Source organism: Erpetoichthys calabaricus, chromosome 13 (genome assembly GCF_900747795.2).
Source record: "Erpetoichthys calabaricus chromosome 13, fErpCal1.3, whole genome shotgun sequence".
In the NCBI taxonomy this organism is placed as follows: Eukaryota; Metazoa; Chordata; class Cladistia; order Polypteriformes; family Polypteridae; genus Erpetoichthys; species Erpetoichthys calabaricus.
In genome coordinates, this window is record NC_041406.2 from 101,108,785 (window position 1) to 101,122,664 (window position 13,880).

Here is a 13,880-nt window from a genome sequence, read left to right on the forward strand (position 1 = left end):
AAACCGAGAACTGGTCCAAACAAAGACTTTTTTATCAAGTAAGTGTCCCCATATACGGCAAAATGTTTCACTTCACAAAATGGTGTTAAGTGACTGTGCTGCACTGATTTGCCTGATGCAAATTATGATTTAGAGACAGAAAAACCCAAAGACAATTGCAAAGGAAAAATTGTCCAAGTAGCTTTATCAAAATTTCAGCAGTAAAATCAACTTCAAAAAAGTTGTTTCCATGCTACATACTGTGTGTCTGTATTCAATTAGAATATTTACTTTCATTGTTCTCATTTCTAAGCAAAGATATCAGAATGACATCTTTTCACTTATCTCATACATGATAAAATGTGACTAAATCTTAATATTCACATTTACCTATGTGGTGGACACTTGTACAGATCCCCTGTATTTGAATCCATTTATCTGTGAAAGACATAAATTTGAAGTTCAAACTTTAGGAGTTATGATTCCCTTGAACTACATGCCAGCTTTTAATTAAAAAGGAGCAAACGTAGTTCTCCAGCCCAACTCTATGTGCCTGCAACTGAAGCATGACTGTTGAGCTGTGCATACTCCTGAAAATAAAAACACATCTCTTATTTTGAGTCTAAAATTCCCAAGTGGGTAGAGGCTGGGTAATTGTAAAAATAATTTTTTCTTCATAGCAACCCTTTTGTAACTAAGACAAAATGATCAATTGACAATAAGTAAAATGTTCCTTAAGTGCTAATAATTAAGTCAAACCACAAATTACATAAGCACAGGATATGGACAATAAACTTCAAAACATAAATGTTAAAATTATGTTTGCAAGTTATTTTTGAATATTTAATCAGCTCTTCAGCTATATGAAAGTTAGATTTAAAAGAAGTATATCACTATTCCGTGTGAGCCACAAGTCATAAAAGCTCATCAGTGTTTAAGATAAACCACAGCTGCAGACGTTACAAGTCATTAAGAATTCTGATTAGTGGATATGTTTAATGTGAGCACAGTAAAATACTTATTACAAAACGGTACGTTTTTGACTCAAAAATATTCCTTAAAAACCTATAAAACAAGTGAGAGCAATGTCAAAATAAAGAAGCAAAAATAATATTTATAAATAACTTGTTAATTATAAAACATGGTCAAATACATGCACACAGCAACATCTAACAACATTCAGAGCAATGCCACATCAGCTACCTAATGGGTTGTGCACCAGTTCAAATAACTACATCATAAGGTGGGACACTGTTTAAGGAAGTGTCTTAGTATTGTCTAAACATTACACAAAACCACCCAAGTGGATGCACCCCAAGTGGCCTCCCAGTGTACACTACAGAAAAACAGATTTTACTTTCACAGTTTATCATGTGATGGCAAAAATACATATAAACATCATGTTACAGGAGATGAAAACACAATTTAAACATGCAAGTGATTTTGGTTAATATTGTCATTATTCATTTCTACAGCTAATACAAAACTAATAAACAATATATTTAAAAATAACTGTTCATTTAAGAAAACCTGTCTGGACACTGGAATGTGATGTTAATTGTACTGGACTATGATACACTGCAGCTTTGTTTTGACTAATAATGCTGAAACATGTCTGAATTCATGTTTTTGGTAAACTTCTATCCTCTAAGATCTCCTTTCCTAACTAGAAAGGAGAGGCTAGGGAATACAAAAAACAGTAGCATATCATGTAGAGATGGGAAAAAAAATCAAAATAACATATTAATGCACTGAGCTGAAGAATTTTTTTTTTTGGAATATCAAAATCAACAGATTCTAAATTCCCATAACGTTCAGGTTAATTTTTGTTTTTGCATTGCTATGGGAAGACTGGGCTTTAAAATGAAATACTCCAGAACACTACAAACTAGGGTGGTTTATCCCCTTCAGGTCTCTTTCTTCCTGTCACCCATAGAGGACTAAGTAACTTTTTTGTAAAAGAAACCTGGGCTGAAATTTCACGTCACACTCATCTGGGCACTCTCACATGCTGAGTCCTAAGTAAATATTTTATTGTTAAAAAACATGCTAATGGTCTAATGACATGTAGCAAATATGGAAATATGCTTGTATGTGTCCAGCTAAATTTTAAATGTACATTTGTATATATTTAAATCATATAGTGCATTCCAAATATATACTGTGTATATATATATATATATATATATATATATATATATATATATATATATATATATATATATATATACAGTGGAACCTCTAGATACGAGTTTAATTCGTTCCAGCACTGAGCTTGTATAGCGAATTTCTCGTATCTAGAACAAACTTCCCCATTGAAAATAATGGAAATCCAGTTAATCCGTTCCGCATCCCAAATATATTAACATAAAAATCAATTTTCCTAACAAATAACACTGATAAATTATATATACTGTAGTCTACCTTTAATAAATAACACTGGTAAATAATATAACTGATTATTAAAAGAATCAAAACAGGTGTCCAAAGTGCAGTAGAGCATTCAATAAATCTTTAAATAAATAATCCTTAAAACAGTTGTGAAGTGGAGGTTTAAAGTACACAAGAATAACAATCCTTTAACACGAGGTTAAAACGTCAACAGGAAGCCGTCTTCAAAAAACAGATGACAATCCCCGGTGCTTCTTCTCTGTTAGCGTCTCACCTGCTTCTCCCATGCGGGCTCTGCAACAGGCGAGACACTTAATGCAGCTGACCTTCTCTACACAGTCCTGCTTCAGCTGTTTGGCTCGCCTGTTCAGCTACACGCGAGCCTGCACTCGCTCGCTCTCCCGCACCGACTTCCTACTGCTGCAGATTCCTGCCTCCTCCTGCTACCTCCGTTCTCTCTCCTCTCCTCTCTTTTCTTTTACTTCTTCTCCCCCTTAACCGGCTCGCGCTTCTCTATATATGCGGGGAAGACATGGCAGCTGCAGCCCATCAGCCACAGGACAAATCATGGATGTGGGCAGTTTCCCACCTGTGCACTTAGGTGAGAAACGCAGACACCGCAGATCGCCCTGCGGCTCGCTACTGCTACCACGCCCCCTCGCTAAGCCGCGAGCTATACCCACAGCCTGGCTCGTGGCTCGTTACGCGAGCCAATGCTCGTATTTAGATCTGAATTTTTCGCTCATACTTTCCTCGTATTTTGAATTTCTCGTATACAGAGGTGATCATATCTCGAGGTACCACTGTATATATATATATATATATATATAGCTGACAAGCCTACTACAAACATCAAGGCTTATCTCATAAGAAATAATCCAAACCTAAAGTTAGATGATGTAAAAAACGTGTTTATGTACTGTGAACAAGTATTTCCAGCCTTACTGTGGAGAAATTCTTGAAATTTACAAGGGATGAATCAAGTCAACATTTTAACCAAAAACAAACAAATAAATAAAAAATAAAACAGATTTACATTTTTGACTAAAGTGGGATGATTTTAGCTATCTTCAGTAAAATAATATTGTGAATAATATATTGCAATACATTGCTGAACTGAATCATGATGCTCAATATATTGCAAAACATAAACACTGCAATATTTTTGGATTGTTAACCAAGAATCATGGTAAAATTGTATTGTAGTGTACCAGGTAATTCAACGCCCTAAGAGGCTAGATGCTGACCACTAGTGTAAGTAGAACACCATACAGCATAATACTGCCCAAGTACCTGTGGGCAGTATCCCATTGCTAAAGAAATGCAAAGATGGGGTATCCCTAAGTACTAAATTGATATACAGCTACCTGTAATGCCACAAAGTGCTGTAACACACAAGCACTGATGCCTACATTCACTTGCTACATTAAGTATCTTTAGTAGTTAATATAGGTGCTTAAGATTTAATTTCATGCAATTCAGTTTAGCAGGAGATAAATTAAAAGTGCAGGGAGTAAAAATGGCATTCCATATTACACAGGAGCTGACCAATGCTAGCTGTATTGTTTTTGCAGTTTTATTACAATAACATACTGTTTGCTCTGGCTTATTAATGGATACATTTTTCAGACAATGCTGCTCTGGATTTTGTGAGCAATAGATTATTGCTTTATTACCAACAGTACCAACCATTATTTTCAAAACAAGACGTATCTTATCCGATACGGATGTGTAGTTGAGTGCAGCTGTGACACAAGTTGAGCGGGACAGGCTGGAACCTCTCTCAGTAGCTTGTTGTGTGAACGTACAACATGCATGTACCACGAAACTGAGTTTGTCTGCCTGGGTTGAATGAGAAGTGAGGGGCATGCAAGTGCTGAAAAAATTTAAAAGTGCTTTCAGCCGCCATTTCACCAAGTGGAAGTTACACTGCATATGCTTTTATATATATCTATATCTTCCTTAGAATTCACACCAACTCCAGTGGCTGTGGCAGAGCATGAGCAGAGTGGACTGCTCCATACACGCGCGCACACACACACACACATCACACACACGCATCTTTTGTAGTGAGAATTGAGGTGCACGAAAGCACAGAAAAAATGTAAAAGTGCATGAATGCACCATCTAGTGCAGTGTTTCCCAAACTCAGTCCTGGTGAACCCCTGTGGCTGCAGGTTTTTGTTCTAACCAGCTTCTGTTTTTAATTGAACTCCTGGGCTAATTAAGAGAACTGATATTTCCCAAGTTCTGTGTTTAGGAAACAATATAGAAATTAGAAAACTAAGTTTAAAATGTACCAAGCAGTTATATAGGAATAATGTCTTTTTTTTCTTTTTAACAGTATTTTCATCTTGATTTTCATTCTACTTTTCTAGGTCTTCTAATTGTTTAATTAATCCATTATTTACTCATTAGTGGGTCGGTTCCTAAAGTACTTGCAGCCTTTGATTATTTAGTGTTGTTTGCCTGGGTGTCTGCTCTGCTCGTTTTAAATTGTCATTATTAAGATACAACAAAGGGGGGAAAACTGCACAGAGAAAGGGCAAAGTATAATGAAATCAGCAAATGAGAGTTAAGCATTTAAATGTATAGCAAAAGCAAAAATATTTCTAAATGTCTTATAAATGTAAAAATCATGCTGCTATGCTTTTCTGAATGTCGAATAAAAGAAAAAAAAAATACCAGCTAATTAAATGAGATCAGTGCGATCAGGTGTTGTCACTGATTAGGAATCCGGTTGGAACAAAAACCTGCAGCCACTGGGGTTCACCAGGACCAAGTTTGGGAAACACTGATCTAGTGGCTGTGGCTGTGGCTGAGCTTGAGGAGCGCGGACTGCTCCATATATACACACACACACACACACACACACACACACACACACACACACACACACACACACAGGTCTTTTGTTTATGTATGTCTAATTTTTATAAAATAATAAATAATAACTTGCCCATTAAGTCACAAAAAAGCAATTTCACACAAAGCAATATTGTTAGAAACAAAAAGTACATTATAAAGAGGGTAGAAGCTGAAGAAAAGGAATTCCACGTAGAAAAATGAGTGGAGTTAGAACCTGGTCGTGAAAGGAGGCAGTGCAGTGCATGGAAGCAGATGTACAGGTAGACAGCAACTACCTGCAAACACATCAGAGGCGGTTGTCCATTGCTAAAGTCTACTGGCATGGGTACATGGCCATTTGGGAAAGAAAAGCAGATGGTGATGTCTCTGACCTCAAGTGAGGTGCAAGAAAGAGTCAGTGGTATAAATGTATAGGCGGTAGGCAAGACAGATTAAGACACATGCACCAGTATGGAAGGAGCTGTGGAAAATCCAGGTGGCAGCGCTGAAAGGCAGCCAAGCCAGGAGACAGCAGTAGTATGAGGACTTTCAGGCAGATGCAATCAATATTCCTCTGTGGCCCATCAGACTGGCACCGCCAGCTTAACCCGACACAGACAAGCATGGGACACAAATTCAGGGCACACCAGGTTTATTTTTATTTTTCCCTTGTGAGAAACACCTTCCCTGTTCCCCACAAGTATAACACAGTCCAAAGCAAAGCACAATGCACAAACAATCAATCCCTTCCTTTACTCCTCGGGTCATGCTTTGTCGCTCCTCCTCCCAACTCTGGCTCCCCGAGAAATGGCTGCTGGCTAATTTTATAACGCACCCGGAAATGCTCCAGGTGCTTGATTAATCATTTTCGGCAGCACTTCCGGGTGTGGCGGAAGAACTGCCAAAAAAGGGCTCAGCAGCTACTGCTGCAGCATCCCCTGGCGGCGCCTGCAGAGCCCAACAGGGCTGCACCACACTCCAACTCCCATGAAGCCCTGCTGGAGTCTGAGGCACCGCTGCAACCCAAGGGGGGTAACACTCTGGCCACGCTTACTCCCCCGGTCCTCCCAGCATGGAGGCGGTCTAGCCGCACGCTTCATTCTCCCATTGTAAATCTACATCCAATTACACAGTTTCATACAAAGAAATAAAGGCCCAGAAAACATGCCTATCCTATAGCACATCCCTGCTTTCAACCTGTTGGTAAGTTTTACCTTCCAGAGTCTGCTCTAAATGTATCCTAACTGTTGCCCAGTCTAAGGGTGGTTTCCACCTTGTCCCAAACAAGCTGAAAATGTCTCTGGTTTCCAACTACCCTGAAAATGAATGAGGTGGTTTCAGTAGTCTTATGGTAGGATGGATAATCTAGACAATTAGTGCTAATGGGTAAATGCCTTCTGAAGATACATACTAGTAAAATTATATGTAATTAATCTCAGAAAGGAATAGCTAATTCCTAGCCAGTAGAATGTATTAATAAAATAAGAGATAGTAAGTAAGTAATCTGAAAACTGTAAACTAAGTAAAATATACTTTATATTTAACTAGTACTTATTATTTGTCATTACCACATAAACAATAATCCTGTTTGCAATGTGCCTGAAACAAGCAAACTTGCACTATGGACTATAAATCCACACTGATGTGGCCAAGTCTGCATTCAAAACACAGATGTACCAATTTTGAAAACTGTTAACTATTTATTAGGTATTCAAATTCATCTAGACAAGCTGTATAAATTTGGTGAATAAAGTATGTTTTCAATTCTAAGGGGCTTTTCCCTGATTAATATTTAACCCTACCTCAAAAGACAGGTGAACCTAAACAACTGGCATACTTTCAGATTTCATGCAATGCATTGATACCTTCAGTATTTATTTAATTTTTATTGTAATAATGGAAATCAGTTTTTATTTGCCCCTTAGATTTTTTTTTTATTTGTGAAACAAAAGCAATATACTGTAAACTGCCCCAGAGGACCATAAGCTGAAATCCATTTTTAATTAGGATGATCACCTAAAGACACAGGAAACGGGCAAAAAAAAAAAAAAAAAATCAAAGCATGCCATTTTTGTGACCAGTACTTTTCTTTCAAGAATACAAAGCATTCAGTGCATTGCCAGCAGAAAAAGGCACCAAGAGAGCACAAGAGGATTAAAGCAGGAAAGACCTTTCTGATCAAAGCCCACTTGAAGTGCACCGCCAGTTCCTGCTCTCAAACATCATAAAGGTCTTAAATCTGTTCCGATTGTCCAGACGTTTGCCCATACTGGCTTTGATTAAACAGCTGTCACACAGAGCACTCTTGTTTTGAAATCCCCCAAGGCTGCATAATTTTATTTACCCATCAAAGATCATTTTCCCAAGCTGCAGTGTTCAGAGGCCCACTGTGGGGAGTCCACAGGGGCTGTGCTGTCCTCCCATCAAAGCTACAACCCTGCTGGAACTGAAACAATATCCTTGAACTCCAAGAACAACATGAATACCAAAGTGTTGATTTTAAAATATATCTTCAGTGGTATTTGGAAGTGAGAATTTCCAGTCAGCGCTCATGGGTGCTCATGACATAAAACAGAAGAAAACCTCTAACATCACTGAAGCCCCATATGTAGCCATGTCTTTTGAAGTTTGTAGAGACAACTCCCTTTCATAAATTATGCATGCAGAATATTAAAATCTGTTTCTCCAAAGGAGAGCCCATGCTTGTAAATATTCAGCAACAGTTTGCTACTCTCTGAGTGCCTCATTGCTCAGTACAATGTAAGCTGTTTGAACAGAGCTGACCGATCAGTCAGAACAAACTCCTCTAAAACAGCATAGCTGAAGGAAGTCTGCCTTTAAAAAAGACAGCTTCAATTAGAAATAAAATTACATAAACAAACAATATACAAAATCATTAGTAAAAGAATAACAAATGCACATGAATGCCTAATTAAACCTTTAACTGTGGGCATTCCATAAAAAGGCACATGTGCTAATATCCTTAAAGACAAGAATAAAAAAAATTTGAATTTAAATGCTACTTATACGAGGGACGCTCAAAAAGGTTTCGCACTTTTATATTTTTTTGGTAATTAGGTTACTAAAAAGTTGGTATGACGCTGGGAAAATTGCATTGCAAATGAAGGTGACTATGTAGAAAAGTGATGTAATTTGTTTTTGAAATTCTTAATAAATAAGAGTTTAAAAAAATTGTGGAAACTTTTTGAATGTCCCTCATATATCCTTGAGAACCACACAGACATTCCACTCAAGACCTATCGATTACAATTAAATTACAGTATGTCACCTCCTCTTCTCTCTTGTACCTGCCTAAGCTAAATAAATGCCTACACTACACTATGTTCATTTACTTGTTTAATCTAAAATGAAATAGAGCCGACTATAAAAGAATGATACAAATTAAAGCTTTATAAATTTGACAGCTCACAGATAAAAAAAACCTAGGGAGTTTTGTAATTGATGACTAACGATCAATACATTTATATTTACTTAGACACAAAAAAATGGAAAATCCATCACTTTACAGCCGCACTCAATAACACCACTCTGACATTTAACCACACTTCAGAATGTCACACGTCAGGATGGATGTCTACTTCTAGCTGCTGATACAACTTGCCACTGACGAATTAAAGACAACAGCTCTGAAGGCAATCTTAACACCACTGGAGACTTATCAACAGTCAAGAGTCTGGTGGGTGGCTTCCTAAAAAGAAGAGACAGGCATTTTGGTTGATACTTTTTTTTCAACATTGGGACAGAAGTTGGGAACTAGCCCAAGAAGAAACACAAATCCATTGCAGAATTACCTATTGCATATTTCATATACACTTATATGTGCATATACATATTCACATACTGTATAAAACATTATACGCAAATTAACACTAGTGTTCAAAGGTTTGAAATCACCTAGAATGGTTTATGCTTTTGATAGAAACGGTCATGTAAAGGAAATAACCTGGGCAAGGGGCAAGCATACTAAGATGGTGAAGATGTGTTGTAGATGTGTTGGTTTAACCTGCAAATCTTACACCATGACAAAAATGAGCATGACAACAAGACTCAAAGTAGTCATTCTGCCTTATCAATGTCTCTCCTAAGCAGACAGGTGTTTCCAGATGTGCTGTCCAAGCCCTTCTGCAGAAGCACAAAGAAAAAGCTAGTGCAGAAAACAAGAAATACATCAAGCTTACTTCCTTTCAAAATCAGAAGACATCCACTCAGAACTTTGCAGAAACCACTGCAACCCTGGTATGCCAGTCTACAGTCTGGACATATCTTATCAGAAGTGGTCTTCGTGGAAATGCTGCAAATAAAAAGCCATTCCTCTGATGTAGAAATAAAGCCAAACCATTCACCTCTTAATTGTTAACACAAGGACTGGTGTGCAAAAACATGGAAGCACTTCTTCTAGACTGATGAGTGAAATTTTGAAATTTTTGGCTTTAACAGAAGGCAGTTTTTCTACTGAAGTGCAAGACTGCATATATTAATGTGAAGCACGGCAGAGATTTCCCTGCAGTTTTTAAGCTGATGGAACAAATGGAACTGGTAATGTGATCAAAATGGATCCTCACTGGTGTGAAGTACTGGCAGGTTCTTATCTCTCAAGCAATACAATCAGAGGGGCATCTGATCAACACCAGCTTCATTCCGCAGCATTATGATAACCCAAAAAGCAAGGCCAAAATTATAAAAAGCTATCTGCAACAAAAACAGGGACAGGGAATCCTTAAACAGATTTACGGTGCACCACTGTGCTCTCATCTTAATGTCATATAGACAGTCCCGGTGGGGGATTATTTTGAGAGAGTGAAGCAAGTAAGGAAGCCAAAATCTGCAGTGGTTCTTTGGCAAGTTTTTCCAAGAGGCAAGTAACTGAAAACACGAGGACCATCAGAACCTGCATGCAAGTATACCTAAGCCTACTCCCACACTGCTGTGTTTTCGTTTAAAAACATCACTTTTAAACAAAACAATCTCCATCTAGCATTTTCACATAGTTTATGAAAGTACCTTCACCCACACTTAAACAGCTGTAATCGCATATGACATAGCTATTCACCTACAAAAGGAATGAAGGCATCAGCAGAAATTACATTAATTTGCATCTTCCATTTACACGCAAAGAACAGCAAAGGCAAATAGGAAAAAACAAAAAAAAAAAACAGATTGTTTTGTTTAGACTGACGATGTGCTGGATCTTTTATATTCTAAGTAATGCATGAGAATAAGGCGAGCAAAACCGCGGTGAAAATGTAATGAGCAAGATTCAATCAGGGAAGGAACATGTAATATGCATGAACCAGTCAGAGGGAAATTATATGTTTTCACCCATTCACACTCTGATCATGAGCAATTATCTAATCACCCAATCATGTGGGATGAGCACAATGCATAAAATCATACAGGTCAGGAAATTCAGTTAATGTTCACATCAAACACCAGAAAGGGGAAAAATGTGATCTCAGTGATTCCAACCATGGAGTGATTGTTGGTTCTGATTTGAATATTTCAGTAACTGCTGATTTACTGTGATTTTCATGCACAATAGTCTCTAGAGTTTACTCAGAAAAGTATGAAAAACAAAGAAAAATAAGTTAAAAAACATCCAGTGAGTGGCATTTCTGCAAACAGAAAAACCTTGTTTTGAGAAATGCAGAAAACAACAACCAGACTTGTCCAAACTGACAGAGAGGGTACAGTAACTCAGATAACCACTCCGTACAATTGGGGTAAGCAGAAATGCATCCCAGAATACACAACATGTCAAACCTTTAGTTGAACGGGCTACAACAGCAGAAGACTACATTGGGTTCCACTCCGGTCAGTTAAAACAGAAAACTGAAACTGCAATTGGCACAGATTCACCACAATTGCACAGCTATACACTGGAAAAAACAGCCTGGTGAATCTCAGTTTCTGCACAGATGGTTGAATCGGAATTCAGCACCAACAGCATGAACCCATGCACTTAACCTGCCTTGTGTCAACAGGCTAGTGGTGGAGGTGGTGCAATGTTGTGAGAATATTTTCTTGGTACACATTGAGCCTGTTAATATCAATTAACTATCACTATTTGAGTATTGCTGCTGACAACTTCATGGCCACAATTTACCCATCTTCTAATTTCTACGACCTGCATGATGATATATCATATCACAAAGCAAAAGTCACTTAAACAGGTTTAATGAAAATGACAATGAGTTCAGCGCTCTTTCAGTAGTCTTCCCAGTCACCAAATCTGAATACAACAGAACACCTTTGGAGTGTGGTAGAATGGGAGGTTCGAGGCAGGGATGTGCAGCCTTTTGTGATGCAATTACATCATCATGAACCAAAATCTCAAAGGAATATTTTCAAAATATTGTGGAAGCCATGCTAGGATGAAATGAGTCTGCTCTGAGGGTAAAAGGAGGCCCTACCCAATATTAGTATAGTGCTCCGTGAGTGTAAATACATTAGAGTTAGTGAAGGCCTGCTTCTGCATTCATCTGCAAAAGGCAAAGGTTAGTCTTGATTAGATCTGTGATGAAGGCTATACAGCTAAATTAGAGTGTCACTAACCTTATTTTCTATTTGTTCAGGGTGAAAATATCCTTTAGCCATTTCCTTATGCATATTTATTAAGATATGTTGTGTATATACATGAATATACAATATATATCCATCCATCCATTTTCTAAAACTGCTTTACCTTGAGAATAGTTGTGATGAAGCTGAAGCATATCCATAAATATTCAAATTCTCAGCAGAAGTCAAAAAGTGAAGTCAGTCTGGGTAATTGAAAATCTCATATCAAGAACATTCAGACTTACAAGCCTATACCTTTGTCATAGAAAAGTAAAAATCCCTAAATGACAAATCGTTAGGAAACTGAACTATTATATAGAAGGTATAATAATGGCAACTCATGAAACGTTAATACTGTTTATAAACAGTAACCTAACATATTCAAATCAGTTTTAAAATGTCTTTAAAAACTGGAGTGACTGGAGAGCGCAGTGCATACAGCTTCGAATCCCTCACAGCCTGTGCGTAGTCAGTAGGTTCTCCAAATGATCGTATGTTGTATGGAGTTTTTCTCCCGAAGACCCGTTTATGAATTGCCAACTCTGAGGCTGCACGATGCCTCCGCGCCCAGTCTAAAAGGGATCCTTCTTTGCGTATAAAGCCCCCTGATACCTTTAATAACTGTAGTAATTTAGTTCAGTTAATTGACGTATAGTTAACATCCGATACGCAGCCCACATTTACACACAAGGTAACAAAGGAATGGGATGCAGCGGACTTCAAAGGGCTTTATGTGGTTCACGACTACCTGAAAGGTGAGCTTAACAGCACGAACCGGCATGAAGGCAAATTCGTCGGCGTTAAAATGCAAAAGCGACATTCAGTATGTAAGAAAAACTTTCCTGAGCAGGACCAGTTAACACTGCACAAACTCATAAGTGGTGACAGTCGTGCCAACACACCATCGCTATCCACTCGCGCTCGCCCAAGTCAAACCCTACCTGCGCATCTCTCACTTTGGCGTCATATCTGCTGTCACCGTCGTCCAAGCCTCTGCGAGCAATGTATGCATTTACTACGAAGCTGTCTCCTGGAAAAAGGAAGCGAAGGAATTGTCACAAAGGCAACAACAACAAAAAAAAAACATGATGCTTGTACTACATTATCATTCAAATACAATACAAAAGTAGCTTACCCTCGGGATTTTCTCGCCGTTTGCAGGCTTTGGCAGCACATGGAAGGCATGGAAAAACAAAAGAAGAGAAACGTAAGCAAAGAGCCACGCGTAACTGGTGCCACTGGGGACAAAAGCCATCTCCACTCAGCCGGCACACTGCCCCTGTGCCACGAGCCTTACCGTGCTTCGACTGCAGTTTGCCCATGTCGTGCGCGTGGGTCCTTCGGCTGCTACAATTCCTCTATGTGAGTCTTCCCCTGGAAGGCGCTCATTTGGAGTTTGACAGTCAACTTGTAAAATCCCAACGCTTGGAAAAAAAAGCAAACTTCTTAAAAATCCCCAAACAATGGTTCATATAAAAATACACACAACAAACGTGTTAATCCCAGGAAATGTACACAAAAATGACAACTGGTTTTGCAAAAGAGGAACGTTAGCGACCAAACAGGTCTCTCTCCTCGTTAAAGAGGAAAGCGAACTCTGAAGAAATCCCAGAGCTGCTGGCTCGATGCCTCCCTCTTTCTCTCTCGCCGCGCTCGTCCGTATAGTTCACTACGAATACAACGCCCCCTGTCGTATGTGAGGTGAATATGCTAGGATTGTACGTAAGCTTTGTTTTATTTTAATAGTACCTGTAGTGCATACGATTTATTTAATATTCAATAAGATAATGAAAAAGTTACCCGTTGTTAAACCTTGCAGGGAGAAACATTTGTAATGTCAAATGATAATCATTAAAAGTGCATGACTTTTTATACTTGTAGTTTATTTTATCACTATTATGGAATCTGATTAATATTCCACATTTTCGTGAAGTAATTGCATTTTTGGTTCACAATTAGCTCAATTAATTGATCCCCTACTAAAAACAAAAAGCTAATTGTTATTATTGATCTTTCTTTACATTTTCTAAACTCACTTTTACCATGACAATGTATGAACCATGTCAGTCCCTAAGCGATACACG

General features: G+C 38.2%; 1 protein-coding gene across 1 annotated transcript in view; it reads right to left on the reverse strand.

The window, feature by feature from the left end:
- nkd2b (NKD inhibitor of WNT signaling pathway 2b) overlaps positions 1 to 13,438 on the reverse strand; it is a 143,223-nt gene extending 129,785 nt beyond the window's left edge. Inside the window, exons 1-3 of the mRNA XM_028817335.2 lie at positions 13,094 to 13,438; positions 12,932 to 12,958; positions 12,738 to 12,826 (exon numbers count right to left, since the gene is read on the reverse strand). Of these exons, the coding sequence (XP_028673168.1) occupies positions 12,738 to 12,826; positions 12,932 to 12,958; positions 13,094 to 13,118 (141 nt within the window). The 5' untranslated portion in view covers positions 13,119 to 13,438. The remainder of the gene's footprint in view (positions 1 to 12,737; positions 12,827 to 12,931; positions 12,959 to 13,093) is intronic.
- Positions 13,439 to 13,880: the final 442 nt, after the last annotated feature.